General features: G+C 41.3%; 1 protein-coding gene across 1 annotated transcript in view; it reads left to right on the forward strand.

The window, feature by feature from the left end:
- CDH13 (cadherin 13) overlaps window positions 1–24799 on the forward strand; it is a 758015-nt gene that overhangs the window by 724783 nt on the left and 8433 nt on the right. The window contains exons 12-13 of the mRNA XM_019535944.1: window positions 8914–9147; window positions 12301–12516. Coding sequence (XP_019391489.1) covers window positions 8914–9147; window positions 12301–12516 — 450 coding nt within the window. The remainder of the gene's footprint in view (window positions 1–8913; window positions 9148–12300; window positions 12517–24799) is intronic.

Here is a 24799-nt window from a genome sequence, read left to right on the forward strand (position 1 = left end):
GACCAAATCCCAGCCACTTAGGTGACGCATTTGTACAGCCGGCATATGTGAATGGATACAATCTCTTTGGATTCAGAAAAATTGCTGATTTGTAGTATTTGTGCCCTACCTGACATCACAATCCTCAATTTTTTTACATGATAAACATTCCCCTGGCAATTTAACACACAGTTATGAAGAAGAATATGATTCCTAGCAAAAAATGAACTGGAGGAACTGGCGCTCTTTTAGAAACAAAGATCTCAGGTTTATTTTAGCAATTCAAGGGGAAAAGAAAATGTAGGTCTTCAAAGATTGGTTTGCCTGGGGGTTTGTTTTTTTTTCTTCTTTTTTTAAATGGCTTATTTGGCTGAGATGATGTAGTTGGGGCTGGTCCTGCCTTGAGCAGGGGGTTGGACTAGATGTGACCTCCAGAGCTCTCTTCCAACCCTCATCTTCTATGACTGTAAGTTCTAATGTTAGTGTTTTCCTTGTTTTTAGCAGCTACTTTAACTAACTCCAATCTTTTCAATATCTTATTTGCTGCGCAAGCCTCAACATTCCCATTCATGAAGAAGAAAAATTATCATTTGGTACTATGCCTAATAATGAACAGAAAGAGACAATGCCGAGGCAAGAGGAAAACTGGAGAAAACAAAGAGATGCATAACAATTTTCAATTAGAATTTCTCTTTACATGTATCTAACCTGTCTTCTTGCTTCATGATGTATATAATTAAATTACCACAGATTTGATTCCACCGAAAACATGTTATTTTGGAAGAAATTGGGCAATTAGTTGCTATGGCAACCCAATTAAGCCAGTTTTACACCCCTTATCTTAATTGCTGTATTAATTGAGAAGAGAAAATAAATTGACTACTCATCCTTTTCCTGCCATTTTAAATTCCAGTAAAATATGAAATGCACACCAAATATTCTTTAAATTTGTCATCATGGACTGATGATTAGAAAAAGAAATTAAAATACTGAAAACAGTACTTAAGACGGATGGCATATGTCAGTAGCAGTTTGATACAGTGAAAGAACTGTGCTTTTTTGAAATGTAATTACTCAAAAAGACTATCTGCATATATTATTTGAAGGAAGGAGGATAACCATTTAGGACTATTTGTTTTGATTCATTGTGAAACAAGATGTCTGGCTACTTAATACTTAAAATAATAAATTATGAATTTTGGTTTATGGAAAAATTGGGAGTTACCTCTTGCAGAGTGTTAGAGGATTGCATTAACGGCCTCTTAGGGTCATACTCTAATTCATGATTAGCAGCATTTCCTCTCTCCATCCCCCTGACTTCAGTGGGACCAGTTGTAGGTCTGAGCATGTCCACAGCAATAACTGGAACACATTCAATGACAGCATACCTCTAAATTGCATCAGGCAATATCGAAGCACCACCTCCTGTTTAGTAAAACAATTTGCGGAGAGTCCCTTTTGTTATCATGGAGGGGGGCGGTCTAGCCGAATGTTGGTAAGAGAGACGGTTAAAGCCTTGGAGCAGGAAAAGAGTCTGAAAATTCAGCATAGATTGTTAAAAATCATCTGATCGTACAGCGTGAAATATTGCTTTCAAAAGCAGGGTCTGCTGCATACCTATTTCCGGAGAACATATGCTGCTCAGCTCTTCAGTGGTTGCATTGTGTCACTGCGCGGCTCACCCCAAATGCTTTTGGATTTTTGAAGTGTTCCTTTCATTCCTCTCTGCCCTTCCTTTCTTGACAACATTAAGTACAACAAACGAATACAATAAAGCCATGTGGAGAGCATGCCTTACAGCAGGTAAGCCCTTGTCTCCTTTTGAGGCCAAGCTGAAACTAAGAATTCATGAGCGAGTGAGTGAAAAAATCCAAATCAATGCCAGAGGTCAAGAAGGCCAGCTCAGTCCCATGTTGTGCTCTTAGTTATTTGGATATAAATCCAAAATAACTGGATTTCTTCTGTGGAGTTGCTTCAGATTTGAATCGATGTAACTGAGATAACAATGCTGGCTCCTAGATGTATAAATATCAACTTGCAGTGACCTTATTAGTGACGGGGGGATAAAAAAAAATTAACTGTGGCAAGATTTCCTGAATCCAAATTCACTTGCTGAAAATGTGAGGAAGTTCCTTTTTTTCTTAATACGCTAAGTAGACAAACAGCAAACGCCAGACTTGATGCTTTGTTTTGTGGCCGTACAACTCCATCGACATCAGTGGAGTTAAACTGGTCTCAACTGTTGGAACCAAGTACCTTGAGAGATTATTTCAAGCAAGTTGTGGGTCGACACAACTATTTGCAAAGAAAGCAATGGAAATATTCTAATTTCCAGGAAAGAAATAGTGGTTTGTAGACATGACAGAGTTCTGAGCCCCGTTGGCTTGACAAGAAATCTATGTTGAAAGCCAAATCTTTCTTTACGTGCATGCGACTGGCTTGCACTGACTGCAGTGGAAGTCTGGCACATCCATACACCAGAGGGCAAAATACTGCCTTGAGTTTTAAATGGCTTTGTAATTTCTGCCTAGTGCACACAATGACTTCGATAATATATTAACTTGATAATTCTGGAAGCATAATTTAGCAGGAAGAAATACATGCTGAAATCTTTCTACCATTTGTAATTTGTGTGCGATAGAGGCCAGTTCATGTGCCATCCATTCTTCTTGATACTGTTCTGGCTTCAAGCTAAACCGTGCCTTAGATCTCTATAACAGTTGGATCCTCTGAAGCGGCTGAAGTTTCATCTTTAGGAATTTGATAAATAGTGCCAGAGCAACAGGTCTCCTTCAAAAATAATTCAGTAATTCTGATTAAAATGGCCTTGTTCCTAATTGTCACTGATAAGAAATTGTTATATAGAAGGGATTTAGATAAGTGTTCCACAGCTCTAATGACAGAAATGTAGGCTATAAAACACTCCAGACTTAAACACCAAAAATTGCACGTACGTGAGTCTTTGATACTACACGTTTCTAAATCTAAGCAAAAATATGCAGCCTCGTTAATGATCTTCTCTCCCCCTTTTAACACTGTACCATTTGTCTGTATGGTATTTCCCTCATTAGTTGATTATGTTTTGATTATCAGTGCTTTGTTCCCCTGCTATGCCACGAAACAAATGATGTTATTTACAGGTAACCTGACTCATCTGATTTAGTCAAAGCCTGTTACCATGTGACATGGGCAAGCATCTTCTGTATTTTGCAAGACCTGCTTCTCCATTGCACAGTTTGCTTCTCTCATCCTTAATCAGGAGCTGATAGAGACATTTCTGTTTCACTTAATTTTTTTTTAATGAGTTTAGGAACCTAAATGGGACTTAGATGGAAAGTAGGAGCCTGAGTTCCAAAGAGCACGACAGCAGGCACCAAGCTCATTAAAGGCCTTTGTTTGCAGCTGCAGAATTCCCTAGCTCTTTACAGAAAGACTTCTGTGCAGTGCCGTAGCAAGGCGGGGTGGCAACTGTTTTGGGTGCCGAAGTGAAGGGGTGCCAACAGACGCCCAGGTGGGGCATGGGATGGACCTGCAAGTGGCTTGTTTGGGGTGCCATGGGGATGGGGGGAAGGCAGCTCCTGCTTCTGCATGCACTTCCCAGGCAAGCATGGGGGAGCGGGGGCATGTGCCCCACCCATCCCATCCCATCCCGGATCAGTGTATGGGGTGAGGGTGGGCTGCTGCTGCGGGCTTTGCCCCAGGCACCAAACCCCCTTGCCACGGTACTGCTTCTGTGCATTCTCAGAACAAATGCCCATGGGGCACCGAGGTAGGCCACCGTGCCTAACTCCCTGCAGAGAACCACTGCGATTCAAATTCTTGCTGGGAGCCACCCAAACTCTGCTAAGACTCTAGAAAATAACTGGATAAAAACCACAGCTAACTCACACAGATAGCACTGACTTTGGCTCATATCCAGTGCTAGAAGGGCTGCCCACCTGTTGCTCAGGAGCCTTGTGGTTAGGCTGCTTGGCCAGCTGTAGGGAACATGGGATCTAGGCCGGCCAGGTATTTGGAGTCTTCTTCTCCACCTCACCATTTTGACTTTTTGGACTTTTGAGCAAAACACAGGTTTTGACTTCTCCTTAGAGCAGGGTGCTAATTGGAAAATCCCTCTCGTAGGAAAGTCCAGCCCTTGTTTTGACCCCACGTTGGGGCAAAGAGTCGAAATACTGTACCACGCTCTTTCTCGCAATTAAAAGTTCTGGAAAAATTCAACAGGGAAATAGCAGAACTTTTCATTCCGAGTCAGTGCAGTAGGAGGTGCATTCTCCCATGGTGGCCTGTTGCTTCATGGGATTGTAGTTTATATATTCTTGTGGGCCAGGTTCCTTGTCTAAGTTAATAAGGATGCCAAGAAGATGTTGTCCACCAGGGGACCCAGCCTCTAGGAGAGAATGGGATAATGGAAGCCCCCCCAGCTACGATTTCCGCAAGGCAGCAAATCACAAGGAAGCGCAACAAAGTGACATTGTGGTTCTGTTTAGTGGAGTGAGCTGTTTTGATTTCAGAAACTGCATTTCTTTTCAGATTACTGATGTAACATAGGTATTTTATTGTATTATTAGATTTCTATCCTGTTGCTATCTCTTTAAAATATGCCATCAGAAAAGCAGAATCTCATCTCAGAATAATGATCCCCTGCTGCTTCGTAAACACCGAAGCAAATCCAAAGCATTTGTCTTCCAAGCAGGAGACGACAATCATGTGACAATGTTGCATTGCAATAACTTCATTTCAATTAGAGCAAATGATTTATGTAGATTTATTATTTCTGATGGATGTTCGCAGGGCGGAGTGGCATTTGCTGATGATGTCATTATTTACTCTGCGTTGCAGATTGGTTTTGTGAGCTGAGCTGCTGTATCAGCTAATCATAGACCAACTTGACAGAAAGCTATTTTCAAGAAAGAAAAAGGGGATGCTACGCTCTTATTAATGTATTGATCAGGAATTCAGTCATGATTAGTTGGTGAACATGCTGTTCTGTGCAAGGCTTGATATTTTGCAAAATGTTTTCCCAGTCCATGCCCATCATTTTTACGTACAGGCATAACTGATGTATTGGAGGCCTCCCGATAACTAACTGGTGGTTCTCATGCAGCTGTCAGAACTCCAACTACCTTTAACTGTCCAGCTGGAAGTCTGTCTTCAAATCCATTGCCACATACTTAAATTGAATAGAAAACATTTCTGCAGCTGAGTTACACTTTCATAAGAATCGCAGTTTCTTAAGAAGCACCATATGATCCCACATGACATTAAATTAAAATATCAATATACAGCAACATCCAAAGGGTCTATTTTCAGAACATTCATTTTCAAACCACTTATTTTTCTGTAACCACATTCATTTGCACTTGATAGAACTAGAATAAAATGTTATGCTGTTTTCTTATCGTAATAGCCCCTTTCATTCTAGGCTCTAGCTCCCAGACAATGGACCTTGTCGTGCAATATGTAGCCTGCACCTTCAAGCCATGATGCGTACCCACCAATCCTTTTCTGTTTTCTGATGGTTGCATCTTGCAACTACACTAGCTGTTGCTTAAGTGACAAGTGATTGCAGGAGCTTTTTATGTACTTCAGTGTTGGGACATAAAGATACTACTATACATCATGCATTGCAAAGGTATAAAGCATAAGCTTCCCATTGTGGTATGATTTGGTATTCTCTGGAATTACTGACAGAGGGTCCAAACTCATGAACCTTGCTTAATTTGGAAAATCTTTACTCAAATGAGTATCCCCACTACTACTAAGAATCACTTAGAACAGTTGCAAGGGTATGGCTCCAACTCAGTAATGCTTATAGCTGATGCAGGCTCTCTCATCTTTCATGTGGAATTAAACTAACTTGGGGGTGAACCCTGAGGATCCTTATACTAATCGCCCTTACTCACGTGAGTAGTGCCATTAAATTGAATTTTGTATCTTGTATGCCGACCAGCAGGAATTTCAGATGGTTTCACTATCCTTCAGGCCCTATGCAGGCACCTAAATGTTCAAAGTGTTCAGCCCCAGCAGTCATTTCAGTGATTAAACAGGACCTGAGCCCTTTTGCAAAGCTGTTCCCAAGAGTTTGGTAGGACTGAGACCTTTAAATCCTGGTTTATGCATTAATTCAACTTCTAATGGCAAAGTTTTACAATATCTATTGAAAGAAATCTTATTTTAGAATTAAAATATGCTAGTGAGAGGCGTTCATTTCAAAACTGTTGCCAACTGGAGATCATGGGGTTTTGAATGGTTTTTATATCAAAGGCATAATAGTGTCAAATATATAAAAGCCGTATATTCCCAGTGGATATGTTGTGACCATTTTTCTTTGACTCACTTCTTGTTGCATTTTTATGGCAGGCTTGTTAACAAGCTTCAATTTATGGCTTTGACATTTGCTTATTTTTCTTTTGAAAGTCTTTATAAATCAGGAAAACATTTTGTTTAAGTCTTTATAAGTAAAATGCTCTGAGAGTAAGTCATTGAAGTGGACAAAAGCAATTTTCTTCCTCTCTATTTGTGCATATTAGTTGCCTAGTCCATAAGCTGTATACAAATAGCGATGCATAAGCAAGGCAGAGAAGTATATGGCCACATCTGCATTTGACCAAAGAAAAGTATATTTATAATACCATTGAGTTCTTAATTTCAAAAAGCTGATTTCTATATTACTGACTTCAGAGGCAGATAAGGAGGGCAGTGCGCAAGACATTATCAGTCCAGTGTGGAAATAATGCATTCAGAATTAAAGACAGCAGTTTAATTAAGTGCATGAAAGGCTGACTTTTATGATCATATTTCAAATACTCAAATGTCTTTTCATCCATTCTGCCGTACGACTTTACTTAATAACATATCAAGAACAAAAAATGTATTGGAGTCTTTCTGCAAATTCAATTAGTTCAATAAAAAGTGAAAAATAATTTATTTTTCATTAAAAAGAACTCAACCCTCACCCTTGTGATGACAAAGAGAAGGGAAAAAAACCGATGGGACTGAAAATTCTGCCTTTGTTATGCATTTGTGTTTCTGAAACAAATGAAGTGTCACTATTAGTAACATTTGTCATTATAACAACTAATCACATTATGTTACAGTGAGTAGTCTGTCGAGCCAGACTACGAGGTGTTTACTTTCTTCCTTCAAATGTACTGCCACAATCAATTGGTGATTTTGAAGTTGATCCTGCCATTATATGCAGATTAATTATACTAAATAGTACCACTTTTCCTGCTGAATTTTAAAATACCATAAACCATCACACTAGAAGTTCAACGGTTAAACATAGCCTCCTGTTTCCTCTCTGCATCCTGAGGGGGTCTGAAGTTAAACAGAACCCAGAAATCACAGATTTTTGCTATGGAGAAAATGCTAGGTGTCGGAGGTAGGTAAGAAAACCTGGATCCAAAGAAATGTTTGATTTCAGTTGGGGACAGCCTTATTAGGTATCACAGCATCTAAAAGAGGAAAGGTGTTTTTAAAAACTTGAGACCAGCTGTCAAGGGGAGCCGGATTTCAAAGGGACTGGAAATGAGATATTGAGCTTTTAACTGGTATAGCAGGTCACTGGTTCAACCATGGCATGCATCAGTAGTGACTGGAAGTTATTACCACTTGTCAGCTCTTTCCTGACCTCTGCGAAATGAGATGGTGGTCTTCGTCCTGTTCCCAGTGGGTGGACGTCTGCATTACGAATACTTCCAGCACCACAGCCGCTGTGTCGGTCGCTGAATGGGAGCTAAGGCTGGTTTGGGGGGCATGGTGAATAAACAGCTCTTTCGTGCCTGAAGCAGCTTTGTCCAGTCAGGACTGAGATACACCGGCAGATAATTTGTAGAAGCTTGAACGGCCGCTGCTCGTTCTGTACTACTCTGGGTAAATAAGGGAGATCATTCAGCTGACAACTGCACATCTGCTAAGTTAACTAAAAATGGTCCACAATTCAAGGCCCTGGATTTAAAATAACTAGGATCTAATTCCAGGGAAAGCTCCCCGGGGGCATGGACGGCCTCTCACTGTATGTCTATGTACAGGAATTTTTCCTTTAGGCTTGGATCTCACTTATATACCTTCATCTGATTTTGACCCCATAGAATAGATTGAGTTTTATTAGTGGACGTTAAGAGCCATGAACCAAAAAGATGACAAAGTCAGTAGGGAAATACAGAGGGATGGGGGTGAGGAGGGGAATGCAACTCGGTTATAGAAAATACAGTGTTAGCCAACTAACCCCGGGGGGGATGGCACACTTGATCTTAGCCAAAAGGCTGAGAAGCTATTACACAGCAGGCATATCTACATGTACAAATGCTGTGGGGTGGGTTTGCTCTAGAGGAAACTAACCTAGGGCAGGGGCGGGCAATTATTTTGGGCAGAGGGCCGCTTACTGAGTTTTGGCAAGCCACCGAGGGCCGCATGACAGGCAGCCCAGGGCAGATAAATACTAATTTTCTAAATTTTTTAGGGGCCCTGCGGGCCAGGTAGAATGGCCTGGTGGGCTGCATCTGGCTCCAGGGCCACATTTTGTCCACCCCTGCTCTAGAGTAAACCCATCCTGGGCAGGTGTCTACATGTGCTGAGATTCAGGAGAAAATTTGCCGCTCTTGGCAGTAGTCTGCTCCTGCTCCCTCCAACCCTGCACTGGCCCCCTGCATAGACGGTGACACTTACCACGCAGTGATTAGCAATACTATGCAAAGCTTTTCTCATGGCGCAGCAGCCACCTTAAAGGAGATTTGCTTAGATTAACGCTCTTCCCCGTGGTCCATGCACACCAGATTCTGAAAATACAGCACTATCTTGTAAAAGTGACTCTTGGGCTTATTATGTCGATAGCATTGCTGTCCTTTTGTGAGCACCAAGGTATGTACCAATGGCAGTATGTCCTCTGAAAGCTTGGGTTCATAAGCATACGCTTGTTTTTTTTTTACACAGGCAACCCTCCTGCAACTGGTACAGGGACTTTGCAGGTTACCCTGGAAGATGTCAATGACAATGCCCCGTACATTAAGCCAACTCTGGCAAAAGTCTGTGATGATGCAAAGGATCTCAGGGTAGTGGTTTTGGAAGCAAAAGATGATGACCTTCACCCCAATACAGATCCATTCAAATTTGAACTGAGCAAACAGGCTGTCCCAGATAAAGTGTGGAAAATCACCAAGATTAACAGTAAGTCTTGCATTTTTATCCAGTTTTGGGGTCTTGTGTCTCCTTGTTCCGTTTCTATTTTGGGAGAGGTTCTGAGTTTGCTTTGTTTGAAACCCTCAACAAGCACAATTCAGCAAGAGTTTTGCAGATGCAGGTCTCACCTGGCTAGCCCCTCTCTGATCTTTACAGCTGTCAGGACTGGTGGGTGAGCAGTTTTCAATGAAGTGCCTTTTAGAAATGATGGCTTGGTAGGACATTGATGACACGGCAACAGACTCTGGCTTCCTCGCTGAAATTTGAATTCTTTTTCTTCCCAAAGACTTCACTCCACCTGCCTCCCGAAGTATTTCTTTAAGCAGTAATGGGGCCCTGTAATTTTGTAGGATCGCTTGCATACGTAAGACATGCAGGGCAATTTTACAATGTAGCCGTCTTATCCTATGATTTAATTGGCCTTAATTCAGCAAGGGACTGTACAGTGTGCCTAACTTCATGCATTAGAGTGGTCCCCACTGGAGTCTCTGGAACTAATTACGTGTCAGACAGTATCATGCAGATCAGGGATGATATTGCAGGAGGAGAAATCCAAGCACGTGCCAAAGAATTGCAGAATATTTCTAGGGCAGAAAGCAAGCATGAAGATTTGTGCTTCTGGGGGTTATTGTTTTTAATTTAGATTATTTCTATCGCTTTTTGTTTTGCTGAGCAAACTGTTTAGCTCCATCAGCATTCTCCACCCCTTCCCTGGTACGAACTCTTCTAGCAGTTCACTGCAAAATCTTTCCCCATCAGTATAAACCTCCAAGCCCCAAATATTATTCCAAATATTAGATTCTTGAGACTTGAACTCATCTTGACTGCCTTATGCTGTACACCCTTACCAGAGACAAGGCAATAGTGTCTTTTCTGCAATATGGTAGTTGATACCACAAAAAAATGAGGAGGCCACAAACTATCTGAGCTCATGTAGCAAACTAATGTGCTACCTGTATGTGCAAGCACCTTGCTGGTTTTAATTCATAGCCACTGATTTCCACGGTTCCATATATGACTTCTGAGTTTTGTTTTCAACCCTGCAAATTGAAAACAAAAGCTGAGGCAAATGAGCAAGCTTCACCCAGTTTGACAGTTTTGCTAGATTATTTTTCAAAGCTTTAAATTGCCCCACGTTCACTGAGAGGGTTGGTGGACCAGCTGAACCGTGGCAGAAATTTGTTTTTCGCAATGAGAATCTAATCTGGTTGAGATTTATGTATTTTTGAGAGTCTGTTGCAAACATTTCTCCAAGATGAGCCTAGGTATTCTTAATTAATCACTCCAATCCCTCTAAAACATTAGCTAGCACTGTAGCTTCTTCAGAAGCACGTAAGTTAGGAATTCATAAAGCTAAGGAAGGTAAGAAGTCTACAGCCTGCTGTTAAAAAAGAAAATCAGGTCCAGTCAAACCCAGGACCATTTTTACTGGCATCTTAATTTCTGACAGGCGCCTGTGGCTTTGATACTGCTGCTGTTTGTGAGCATCTTGCCCTGGACTTCTCTAATGTAGCAGGATCAAAATCTGAATTAAAACAACTGCACAGTTATAAATTCACTTTAGCATATTTAGACTATTCCAGATAATGGAATAAATGGTCTGACTCCTGTTTCTTATTCACAGCATATTGCAGGAGTGTTCACTGGTGTTTTCTGGCCTGGTTCCTGCTGTTGCAATTCCTGCAGCTGTTTTACTGTGTGTGATAAACTTGAAAATGTTATCTAACCCGAGCTTTTAACATGGCTTAAGACTTAAATTTATTATTTTTTTTGGTGTGTCCACTTTCAGAGCAGGCTATGAAATATGTGCAAATAGCTCCCAGCACACGAACTTCTATGAGCTTTCAGGCAGAGTGTGTCTTGAGGACCCAACCCTCAGCCCATTAAGGAGACATGGAAGTTGGACCAGGTCCACAAAAACAATGTCAGTGCTCTCTGTCCTGTATTCACATTCATTATATTTACCTGATTGCTAACAAACAGCCAACTCTGCTGACCATTGTAAAAGAGGCAGTGATTGGTTTACCCCCTGCTTTCCCTTACCCTTTATAACAACTCAGGTTAGGGAAGCACCTGATAACAGGTCCCATGTCCACTCCCAACTTCCAGACCATAACTTTGGGTAGAAGGCATCTTATTACCTCCCTCCTCACTGGGCGCCTCTACACATTCATTAACATGCCGTAATTACAGCACATTAAGTTTAGTACCTTTGGGTATTTATACACATGCCTTTCTGTCCCAAGCCTGCCAGAGATCCGCTACTTTGGAGCAGACTCAATTGATCGAGTCCTGCAAGAAATCCAGACTCGATGAATCGAGTGTGCTCCACACATGAGCTGACGTGCACTGTGCTGTGCAGTTGTTTAAGTGGCAAAATGTGCATCAACGTGCAGAAAATGGCGGCAGCGCACTTTTGAACTAAAGTTCAAAAACACACTGCCCCCATTTTCTTCATGCTAATGTGAATCTTGCACCTGATACAGCTGCATGCATTGCAGCGCCGGGTGTTTTTCAAAGCACCCAGTGCTGTGGCGCTTGCATGTGTAAAAAAGCCCTGTACCTACAGATATTACTATAATGTGCCGTAATCGGCACTACTGCGCATTAGCTCCGGTGCATGCTTTTTTGGTGACTAATGCATATTTTTTTGGTGACACTAATGCACGGTAGACTAATTCTACTGCATATTAGTACATCAGCCTGGGTTTTTGCCTGCCGTGCTAATGTGCAATAGAATTAGCCTACTGCGCTCAAACCATTTCTTGTGGACATGCCCACTGTGTGAGTGATGTAATCTAGCTGCTAATTGGTACACTTATTTCCACTGGAATTTGCCTGCTGACATGCTTTGACTAGAGAAATCATACTTGTGTAAAAGTCCTGAAGCTTTTGAAAGCCCTTGCTTTCCTGGTGTCACGGAAGGTATTGACCATTATCCCTCAACTCTGTCTGATGAATTCCTGTGACTGAATTTGTTACCAGATTCTCTATGCTATGTATAATACTCCTTTTCCCCTTTAGTTTCCATGGGTAAGTGTGGTATGTGGTTGTGTGGCTTGTTCATTGGTCCTTCTTATTTCCCCTTCCACCCCACCGTCAGTTGGGGCTCTCTAATTCTTGTGTCCTCGTTCTTTGCAGACACTCATGCCCAGGTCAGCCTGCTTCAAAACCTGAAAAAGGCCAATTACAACATCCCCATCCTGGTGACAGATTCTGGAAAGCCACCTCTGACTAATAATACAGAACTGAAAGTACAAGTGTGTTCCTGCAAGAAATCCAAAATGGACTGCAGTGCAGCCGATGCCCTTCATATCAGCATGACCCTAATCCTCTTTTCAATCTTCAGTTTATTTTGTAAGTTTTTCTGAATTTCACTGAAGTCGTATTTAGCTGCTGGTTCTTGCAGTTGATTCTGTTATGCATTCTTATATGAAAACTCACCCAAGGGAGAAGTTAATTCATAAAGCCATCTACAAGCCCAAAGTATGACAACTGCATTTGTTGAGGAAGTACCTATATGAATGAGGAGGGGAGATTTCTTTTATTGTTAAGGATAGAAAGGCAAGGAAATGCCTCATTTTCAAATTAGCAGTTGATTGGAAATTGAGGCAATAGTTTTCAAGTAAAATCAAAGAAAAAGAAAATTGAGAAGTAGCCGCATTTTTAACTGAAGTGTGAGACATTTTCTTTCATCTCTTCCCTAACTTCAATTCAGAAACAGAAACGGGAGATTAAAGGTGTTCTTGTAACTATAGCTGTTCTGGGTCACCATGAAAATGAGTACTGTCTGCTTCAATCTATTCCTCTGTACAAAGTGTGCAAGCAACTGGAACACAGGGAACTTATTCAAGGATCTAAGCCTATAGACATCTAAGATTGATAGTCTGGAGAATTGCAAGTCAAAAAAAGAAGGGGAGAGCTGATGTGTTAGGGTAAATTTCAAGGGATTGTCTCTTTTTGATGCTCCTGAGTAGACCTTTCTCAAACAGCCTTGACAAACACATAATTTAAAGTGGGAGACAAAAGAATAAAACATTATATTTAACAAACAAAATGACTCAGGGAGTGGGATTCCCAAATCCTCATAATAGACTGCCCTGGGGAAACTGCTTTATACTCTTAGGGCTAAATCCCATTTACTTTATGAATCTAACTGGCATGTACACAGCTGCATATCTGCAATTTTGGGCATTAAAATGCAATTTGGGACTCAGTGGGCATGTCTACACATGTACTTACACATGTCCAAACTTGATGCACCTTTGTTTAAGGTACATTAAGGCAATTTAGGTATGCATCTACATGTGTACACATGCTAATGCGCATTAAGGTGTATTAGATTTAGGCTGGCTTAGCTAAATCGCATTAGCGCATGTGTGGCCATGCTAATGAGCATTAATGCAGCGCATGTCCATTGATGCTCATTAAGCATTTACACATGGGCTTAGCTATCCCATCTTAGATTTGGTACTTAAGCAGGTATCATATTTAGGTGCAATTAGCCTAAAGTCACTATTTTTAAGGCAGGGCATGCATGTGTGAACATGCACCTTTAATGTACCTTAAAAATGGTGATTTTTTAGGCTATTTCCACTTAAAAGTGTCACGTGTAGACAAGCCCAGTTTTTCCAGAAGTGAGGGAGGAGAGCTAGCCTACCAGTTTGCCTAGGTTCTAGGTTCCTCCTTGCCTCACCAAGAAAGGGTTTGAACCTCCTCTCCACCCCACCTCTTGAGGCTTACTTGGCACATCTTGCATGTAATATCCATTGTCTAAAATGGATAAAAACCACTAAGGAGGTTTGGCAAGGTGATGCCAGGCTAGAACCCAGAGCCACCTCTATTCTAGGGTGGTATTAATCTCACTGAACTGTCCCCTCTAACTTATGCTTGTCCTCTTAGCCCTACACAGTTTCCTCTGTTGGCTGGGTCTAGTAGGCCAGCTTCAAGAGGAGGGCTGGAGAATGACTTAAATCACATCTTGCCTTTGGCCTGGTTGTTAGCGCAATTAGAGTAAAGAAGCAGAAGATGCATGTCTTCAAATCTCCTCTGGGATCTTGGGATTCTTGTTTTCTACATTCACCACTAGAGTGTTAGGATGAAATATGGGAAGGTAACACCTGCTAATCATGTTTGTTGCCCTACTACAATTTCTGACCTTACACACACACATCCGCCATGTCAGCATATTTATTTCACTGAGCATGCCCACTGGGCACAGGCAGAGCTAAATCACAATGTGCCAAACACTGCCGGGTAGTGGCTGTGTACCTGCTGTTTAGGCAAACAAAGCAAAATAAGATTTAGCCCTTAGTGTTTCAGTGTCTTCCTCCAGAAAACAGGGGATAATAAAGTATCTCTGGTGATAAATTGGTGATTTAAGTATTTTTGCTATCAGTTATTATAAAGTCTCATGTGCATGTATTGCACTATATGGGTGAATCAATGCCTCTTTGGTATCTCAGGGTCTTACAGTGTTGGCAAGGTACACCATGATAAGATTCAGATCTAAAGACTGGGGGAAAGGAAAGGCTCATACATGTCCCAAAGCTAGGTGAGGCAGGCTGTGCAGAGATTAGAACTAGCTACTGTCTGTGAAGCTCCTTGAAGGCGAAAAGGGCTATATAAATGCTAAGTGCAAGTACCTGCTCTTTTGTTCCCTAAGGCTGCGTACATGAGCCTCATTTATTTCAGGATAAGCCATGTCCACTATTCCAGGATGAATTCTAAAAAAGCTTCTTAGATAAAAGGTAGTGACAGTTTAGCCCAGATTATTGCAAAGTATGTCTGTACAGTTTTCCGGGGATTGCATCATTGAACCAATGGCAGAAAAAGCAGCACTGTAGTTAGCCACTCAATAAATCGTGGTAAAAGGGTGATGTGTGTGTATATGCCAATCCTGGGATATTTTTGTTCCAGAACAAAACACGGGCACAGCCTATCCAGGGACAAATGCAGCATATGTTCATAGCATCAGTGAGATCCTCACTTTACTTCAGTATAATTGCTCTGGATTTATTTACTCTGCTCAGACCGAGAGCAGAACTTGCCCTAAGTAGTAGTAGTACAGTTGTTAAACATTCAAGGATTCTGATTTCTTTCCCGACTCCACACACCCTTTGAAAGCAGTCTAGTGAGAAGGGGATGGGGAGGAGATAGGTATTTGCCCATGCCAAGTCATAGCATTGGACCAAGACACCTAGTGGAGTAGCATACTGCTCAGCTGTGGTCTACATGATATAGCAGTTGAGACTTTTACTTGTCTGAGGTACAATGGTGCAGGTGTTCTTCCTGGAAAAATGCCTGGCCGTACCACAGCGCATACGTGAGCCTATAGCAAAAAGAGTCATAAACATGGATATTAGCTCTACCAAAAAAAAAAAAAAGATATGCCTGTAAGAAAATAGTAAGATGGCAGTCTCGTTCTGCTCTCTCGTTTTGTAAAACAAGAGGCACAAATGATGTATGCCTGCATGGTTTGCAGGTGCAGTTTATTTTGTGTAAGTGGAGCGATTCGCTCTGTTGTCTGAGGAACTGATGAAAAGCCAGGGAAACACCAGCTGTATGGAACATGCACATGGCAAGATCTCCCTTTGCCAGATGTGGGTTATTTTATACACAGTCGTTCTGAGTGAGAACATGAATTTGACAAATATGCTTCAACAAACAGAGAGGCCTGACATTGAGCATTCAACCCTTTTCCTAAATTTGAGTGATGCTGGGAGCCCAGGGGTATTGATTCAATGTATTTGAGAGAGAAAGGGCCCAGATACTCCATTGTTTTGTATCTCGCATCATTATTTATGCTCTGGAAAGTGGCTGGCAACCACTGTCAAATCATATGGGAGAGTTTCATAATGGCTTTCCACAGGTGGAAAAGACTATACAGAGCAGGATAGACTGGGGCCAGGATCTAGCTGAGAAGTTTGGCTGTGGATCTGAAGTCTTCCAAAATATGCTGGTGTCACGTCGGGGGTTTGGTTCTTGTCCAGCTCCACAACTAGTTGTTCTTTTTATAACTGCTATTAGTTTCATCACAATCTCTCCTATAGTCCAAATATTTATCAGAGTAATCAAAGATTATAGTGTCATAAAAACTATGGGAACTTTAATGCTTATTGAACAGATGAAATATCCCATTGCTAGTGGCAAGTTATGGGTTTAATCTTTGCAAAACCCCTTACGTGGCTCACTTTGCTCCCAGTGCTTATCTTTTATGAGGCTCTTATTCCTAGGAGGTAAATCCTTCAGTCAAGGGAACTTTGCTGTTCGTGCCAAAATCTTTTTTTTTTAATATTTGACATCTGGAGCGAGGATGGATAGACCCATGAAAGAGCTGCTAGGTATAAAAATGCCTTGCATGAATCTCTTGCCAGCCCAAAACATCTTGATATTATCATTTAAATGGAGCAATTACAATTTAACTTAGAATATGGACCTCTTCTTTAAGTCATAGAAGGAGGCATATGTGGCGGCTTTCTGAATGAATCAAACACAGTATTGAAGACCGTCCTTCAAACTGCAGTGCAAGCAAAAGGAAATAATTTAGCTAATTCAGCTACTGTCCTACCACTCACAACTGTCAGCAGTAGCAAGCTAGGGAATACACAGTTGCCCAGAAATACAAAATAAGTAGGTGTGCAGTTGGAGCACAAGACGTACAGATTGCTGAGGACTCTGCTGAGTGTCATTGCCCTAGAACACAAGGACAAGTGTGTATTCAGTGCAATATAAAGAAGGCAAATGCAAGCATGGTAAAGCAAAATGCTGTCTCTCACAGCACATAATTAGGAAATGGATCTCATTACCATAGGAAGCTACCAAGGCCAAGAACTGAGGAAGAGAGGGACTAGATGTTTAGATGGATAACGAGAATATCCAGAGTTACAACAGTTAATGCCAATCAGTTGTGGAAGGGATATTAGAACTCATGCTTCAGCCTTAGGCTAAAATCTAGCTGCTAGTCTAGGGGCAGACATATTTATAAACTGGCTTAGGTGATCAGAAACTGATTTAAACCTGTAGCAGACCAGCTGTTCAGTGTACATAAACCAACTTGAAAATGGCTGAAACCGGTTTGAGACAAACCTGGTTGAATGTAGTATCAGACTTAACTGATTTGGGTCAAACTGGTTTATGCAATGTCTGTCCCAGGCCCCTTGCTTGTTTAAGTTAAATCAGACTCCCCCTCCCCCCCCCCACATCCCGGCATGCTCTTTGGGCTGAGTGGAGCTTTCTGCTTCACAGCAGAGCTGGCCCCTTCCCTCTGCTCTCTGGAAGCAGCTCCAGCAGAGACTGCAGGCATCTGCCTGGTTTCCGCTAGCCTACCACATGCTGGCTATGGTCTGTGCTGTGGGAGACCAGTTCCTTCCTTGAAAAAGCTGTTTAAGAAAAGCTTATACTAATAGAGAGAGGCTTTGTTTCCTGATGGGGTGATAAACACTGAGTTAAGGGTGATAAACACTGTTATCAATTCCCCGCTGATCTGCTCAGGAGGTGGGGAACCCCTCCCTAATCAGAGTGTCCTGCCAGGGCCTGGCCATGCCTCCCCTCAGCTCAGCACTGTGGAAGGGAAGGGAGGGCTGCTCTAGTGCCCCCTTCCCACCGCCCTACCTACATTTCTGGCGTGTCTTTCTGGTTACAAACCTAGCCTAGCCAGGTTAGACTAACAGCAAAGATTGAAGCAATTCAGGCTCAGGCTTTTTCAATATCTGTCCCTAGCCCTAGAGACCAGGAGGAAATCTTGTATGGGAAGCTGGTCATCCTTCATCTGCCTACTTGAGGGATCCTTAGGCCTTACTTCAGAAGAACTAGCCACTACTGATGATACAGTATTGGACTGAAACACTGTGATATCAGGCACAGCCTGCCTCTCATGGAGGAGCTGCTGAATGAGATCAGGACAAAGAGAACAGTAGGTGTAAGAGAAGGAGCTTAGCAAAGAAATAGATCTAAGATGAAATTGATAGAGGATAAGTTAACTGGATGTCAGCCACACAATGGAGAGAAAGAGGTAGGACAAAGAACAAGTGCATGATGGAGCGTGTCCTTAAAGCTGTAGTTGCCTGGTTTTTTGTGCAAGGAAAGAAAGCAAGCCAAAATAAGCTATTTTGGAGGCATCTTTTCTGAACACTGGGTTGTTAGGGTTTTCACAGTCAAAACCAGTCATTTTACCATGATGCAGTTAGAGCATCTGAGTTCAGGAGCTGATAAAGCCCAAGGAATGTACTTTCTTAAAGCGCTCAAGAAAATAAACATATTGGCATATTGTATTTCGTAAGGCAGTTCATCACCATTGCAACCAAAATCCCCCAAGGTTTTCACTAAGACAATATCACAAAATGGCCTATTGATTTTAAATAATAAAAACCAGATGAAGTCCAAAAAAGAAAAAGAACTGATATATTGACCTGAAAATGTACAAGCTTTAAACCTGGTAAGACGTCTTGACATAGGTCTGGTGTGAATAGTAATTAGAGAGTGATTGCCTTTTCAAACTGTATTTAAATGCCATCAAATTCACAACAAATGCAAAATGTTTTAGCAGACTGCTAGCTTTTAAAGATATATTGGTCTTGGTGAAAAAAAAATGGCTTGCCCTTCACTGCCTTGGAATAATTAATTTCCACAATGAACTTAATCATAATAGGTCAATGCACAGACATGCATCAAAGAACTCTTAGGACCTGGAATACATACAAGTGACTGGACAAAGTGGAAATGCTTCCCAGAGTTTTTTTCTGTTACCCTAGAAGGGATTTAGGGAAAAAAAAATGTGCTTCTGAACTCAGCCACAGTGAACACATCAAAAGCTAGCATCTCTATTGGGAAACTAGACTTTACGATCAGATCTAGGTTTCACAACCAGAGAGAAATCCCCTAGAGAATATTTAAATAGTGGATTTTTCACTTCATTTAAAAATAAATTATGTTGTTTCCAGTGGGTGATTGCATTTCACGTTGTAATTTATTGTATACCAACATAAAACACTAAGTTAGAGCCAGGCACTCTGAAAGCAGGGGATTAAAATGAGAATCCAAGGCACAATAGCCAAAACTAGAATAAACAGAATACAGAGTAATGCCATTAACCAATCAATCATAGTAGCAACGTTATGTCAGTGCAATTTATTTGTGAGGAAAAATGCCAACACCTGAAAAGTGACATGTTTCCATGCTGGATAACAACAGTTTAAGTTTTAGTTGACAGCAGACAAGTGATAGGAACATTTACTTTTTATTCTAGCCTGGGCAGTGGACTCCAAAGTTGTAAGTTGACTTTGGCCTAAGTAAATAAAGTACTCCATTATCATGAACAGAAAGTAAGGAAACAAAAAATAAGGTAGCTGAGAAGAAATTAAATGAGCTGGCGGCCTTGGCATTGAAATTAATTTGTCAAACTGAGTGTGAAAGGCCTCAGGTGTGCTGAGAAACAGTATCACAGAGATGCCAGAACTGTGATTGCAAATAAGCCTCAGAGAGATATCCTTAAATTTAACTTCCTATTAATTTCCTCTATCCTTCCCATTGAAATGCTAGCTCTCCCCCCACCAGCTTTTTTTTTTTCCATTTAAGGAAAGCACCTAGAGGGCCAAAAGACAATTTCCCACACTATATTAGACACGTGGATATTAAACCATTTTAAAAAAAATCTTCAAATGGTATTAACTGGCAAATTTGAGCTTAACTGAGCATGGACAGGCAGAATTAAAACTGAAATGCTTCCTTTAATCCATCTCTTCATATGAGGGAATCAAAGTATATATTTCCTGCATTATGCAAGAACACCAAATATCTGAATGTCCAAATGCTGCCTCGAATAGCATGAAACTAAGGCAAATCGTAGAAGTTACAAATGGAAAAGACCTGTAAGGTCATCTGTTCTTTTCATTTTACCATGGTAGGACTGTTACTTGCTGGTACCAAATTTTGAGGCTCATCTGTGAATGTCTTTGCTTTGCTTAGGTTAAGGCAAGCATGTAATATAGTTTTTCACAGTTTAACATACTTTTTAGTTTTTACAGTCAGATTTTTTCCCCCCCAAAAGGAACAAAGATCTGTCCCTATTCTTTGCAGTTCATGGAAGGCATAGAGACCAAATATTCCATTGTCACAAATTTGCCAGAAACAAACATGTATTTCATGGGCAATGAAGATATGAATACGGTACAGACAAAATTTTCTTCTCATGGCTGCAGCAGTCAGGAAGAGCTCCACGCGCTTGACAGCGCCATGGTATAAAATGGACCTACTAATAACATTTGAATTTTAAATGGCAAAGATGCGCTTGTATGTGTGAGAACAATAACAGCTTTGTATTATTCCCCTTTGACTGACCCAAGATTAGGCTGCTTTTGTGATTAAAACCCCAGACTGGGGACTAGAGAGCCCAGTATTCAAGTCCCATCTCTGCCACAGACCTCTGTGGCAAGTCATCTGATAATTTCTATGAGCATCACTGGGTATGTCTATATTGCTACCCAGTCCTGCTCTCAGGGCCAGCCGTACACCGTAAAAACCCTGCTTCGTCCACCCCTTGGTGGCAGACAACTTGCTGTGAGTGGGCAGTATGTGCTAACAGACATTCAAGAAGAGCTGGTTGATTTAAATTGGTCACAAAGGTCACCTGGTATCATTTCTATTCCCTGTTTGGGCAAAAATAATATCTGGAGAAGTGTTTGAAGGCTTTGAACCTTTCAGGCCCACATGTGAAGTCTTTAAGTGCACATGCAGTTGACTTGTACACAGGCGACATGGATTACATGTACACATACTGGAGACCTGTAAAAATGATCCTTTGGAAGATTTCGATTGAAATTAAGAGTGATATTTGACATCACTTAGCATCCAACCAGCCAAATGTGGTGCATTTCTAATTGATTTCATTTCCTTGCATGGCTGCTGACTTTGCCCTTGTGGCTTACTAACACATTTTTAGGGTTTCTCAATATTTCAAGTTGGGAAACAGTTTACCTAGAGATTTAAATGTCCCTGCTCTAATTATGTTCATGTTCTACTTTTGCAAGGCTGCTAGCAAACTGTGCTGCAGAGCTTTGGAGGGTGAGATCAGACTGCTTAAGCAATTCTACATTGTTTTAAAAGTCTGCCGGGCTGTTACCCTTGATGAATTCCACTTATTTTAGTACTATACCTGTGAAAAATTAAGAGATGTATTCAGTCTGACTATTTCAAACATTTACTTGTCTGTTTTACTTAATATTTTCAGGCATTGAGTTCGATTTAATAGCTCAGTTCATGGGAGAATTCTTTTACATTTCAAACAGTCGGGTTTTTTTAAAAATGTTTTTGGCTGGTCATTCAACCTCTCTCCCTCTGCTAATATTTCAACAGACTGCAGCTTTTTATCTGCCGCCTGCCTATCGATATTCAGGTGGCATTGCTATAGCAAGAGATGCCTCAATTAGGAATATTAATTCTTTAATTAAAAGTAGTTTCAGCCCAAGAACATCTTTGCTGCTTTAGTCCAGGCATGCTATTCTAATGGTTAAGATGCTCCAAACAAATAACGAACGGGAATGTTATTGGATGTTGCTTTTTTTAGGTTGACATAGACTCTCACTGAGTACTGGGTAATCGACAGCAATCAACATTTAAATGTTCCTGACTCACAAAGCAAGCATCATTACTCTTTCCCTAGGTTTGGTGCACATTGGTCTCAAAAGATGCATCTCTCTGTCTGTCGCTCTCTCACACGCACACTTTACAGCAAGAAAGCAGGCACTTGACCAGAGTCAAAGAGGAGGGACATATCATCAGACCAGTTGTTATAAATCAGCCTTAAGCTAATGGGAGATTCGATCGCTATAGCTTTTGCAATAACCTATTTAGCAGCATGAAAGAAAACATCTTTAAATGAGGCTGATTTTACCAAAGAGAGACTGCCTTCTGAGGATTATTTTTGTCTGGGCAACTTGTATGTCCTTTGGAAGTTGATTAGCCTGAACGGGCATGTTTCTCTACTTCCATGCCAAAGTTGGTGTCAGCCAACTGCAGAGCATGTGCTGTCATTTTAGTTAATGAAGCTAAATATTGACATTGATGTGCAAGAGTTTTACTGGAGCTTTGGGTAGGTTTACTATAGATTTACCTCTGGCATATGCAATTTCTCTTGTCGTCTTATCATTAAGGAGCTTGAAATCATTTTGCTGAAGGGAATGGGAACTACATATACACTCATGACATGAACATTTACCTGGGGAAAGTCATTTTCTTTTAAAGCCTCGTACAATGACAGCTATTCAGCAAGATCACTAAATTCTCCCCCGTCTCTGGCACGCCTTCTGCTTCTATGCATGCCCCAAAAAAGCTTCTTTTTTTTTTGCTAAATTGCTGAAATAAGCAAACACACTAACTGGGGCAGATGTTTCAGCTTTTCGAGTCTAGTGGGAGTTCTGTGGATAAAGTTCCCTTTTTCCTCAAGAGAAGGAAATGCCAGTTTGCCTAAGATTGGGAAGCTATATCTTTTGACACCTGCAGCAAAGCTTAGACCGTATCTTGCTCCACTGGGATTTGAACTAAGTCTCAGGAGGGAGAAGCTATTAAAAGATTATTTTACAAAGGCACAAAAGAAATGCTAGTAATTTCCAAGGGAATGATACAAGTCACAGCGAAGTCACTAGCAAGGCATCAGTAGAATTTGGATGAAGCTCCAAGAGAACAAATCCAGTAAATTTTTTCAATCACACGTCCTGGGACATGGGTGATTAAACAATTTATTTGAAAGCGATTGTGGGATATGGCTGTTCCAAATAAAGGTTACAGCAATACTTACATAATTAATTGGGTATATTGAGGATCTGAATGCTGATTTGCTTCCTAATCAGACTGTGGTTCTGATCTAGTATGCTATTTCCTGAGTACGTCTTCAACAGTACTGAGGTTTCAATAAAGCCCATGTAGGCTTTTCATTTTGCAAAGATTAGTTCAGTCTTTCCTATGAGGGAGTACTGGAAGATTTTCCTGTGACAGAAGTAGAGTGTAAATAGAGGGAACTCCGATCATCCACAATTTTTAAATTTCTTGTTTTGTGTTGCATTACAATTAGTCCAAGTGTGCATCTTGGAGGAAGTCTGCTTGTGCACCAAGGGCAAGCTCAAAACACAGGCACCATGAAGTCCCCAGAGGAATGAAGGCGAATGTAGACTTTGTGCTACTAGCCTGCCACACTGCCATGACCTTTACCTCTTGCTGGGAATAATGCATTCAGGGGAAGTTTGCATTAATGGTTGTGCACATGGAAATTTAGTTGATACGTTCCATTTCTTTAAAACTGCGAGGTAATTAATTGCATCATAAATACTCAGGGACTGTTAAGATTGCAAAGTAATGAGCTATAAGGTCAGGAGCACCAGCGTCTTGTGGTGAAGGGGAGCTGCATATTATTAAGCATGTTGGAAAGCCAGGCCCTCTTTTTAATGCCTGAATGTGATTTTTGGATTTGGATGGGCTCCATAAGGAATTAGGCTACTGTTATGTGCCTTTTGGTTAAGCGAGTTCGCTTGAAACACTGGAATGCAAGAATGACAGGAGTGTTCAATTTGCTTCATTGATATAAATCCAGGATGAAGAGCTAACATGAGATTAGCTCACTGAAATAAGCAGGTGGCTATTGCTATTGAAGCCGCTCATAGCACAGACAATTACACTGGCCCTTTGAAGATGGCTCGTCCCTTTTTGTAACTCAGTTATATTTAAAATTATTCATTATACCAAACTCTATGATTGGACAATGACTTACATCCCAGGCCTGTGATATTTGCCATCTCCTTAATTTCTTTTGAGCTGCCAAGTATCTTCACCTTGTAAGACCTCTGAGGGAGTTAAAATTGATCTGGTCTATTTAGAGTCCTTTCTGATACAGGTTCTTTCACCATGCTCATTGCCAAGGTATTTGAATAGCCCAACTACACTGTGTATCAGACCAGTGCCCCTATGAAATTATCCCATTATATCCAGACAAAAGGCCCAAAGGTTAGTCTGTTTTCTTGTTCAGAGGCCGGTAATGTTCTTCTCACAGAACCTGGGCATTAATGCTTGAAGACCCCATCTGTCTGCGACAATGGGGCACTACTTTCTTATCTTGAGGCTGTCAGCCATAATGACAGTAATTCAGGAAACAAACAAGATTTCCTTTGTACTTTTAGCAGAAAACGAACCTGACAGATATCCAGCAGACAGACTTTGCCTTTAACTTCAGTGGGGAAAAAAAGTTTTCAAAGGAGAGATAACACAGCCCTTCTGATAAAGAAAAGGAAGCGTAACAGGGGAAAGGCAAGAATGTACTCCATCTGCATTGTGCTAATAAATAGTCTTTAATATTGGCTATGAGGGGCCAGAGGTGTAGCAAGCGCATTCTGTGCTTGGGGCGGGGAGGAGGAGGGGGCAGAGGGATTGCGCTGGCTGCTAGGGCTGTGCGAAGCTTTGGGTGCTGATTAGATTCAGCCTGATTCGGTGGCTGAACCTCCAAATCTGAATTGAATCAGGGGACCAATAAAAAGGTCCGAATCGATTCAAAGTTCCCTGAATCTTTGGAAAAAATTCAGAGAGCTTTGATGATTTGGGCAGTCTCTGCCCGCTGCAGCAGGGAGCTGGAGCCGGACTCCGTGCTGGTAAGTAGAGG

Source organism: Crocodylus porosus, unplaced genomic scaffold, assembly GCF_001723895.1.
Source record: "Crocodylus porosus isolate Cpor-Errol unplaced genomic scaffold, CroPor_comp1, whole genome shotgun sequence".
In the NCBI taxonomy this organism is placed as follows: domain Eukaryota; kingdom Metazoa; phylum Chordata; order Crocodylia; family Crocodylidae; genus Crocodylus; species Crocodylus porosus.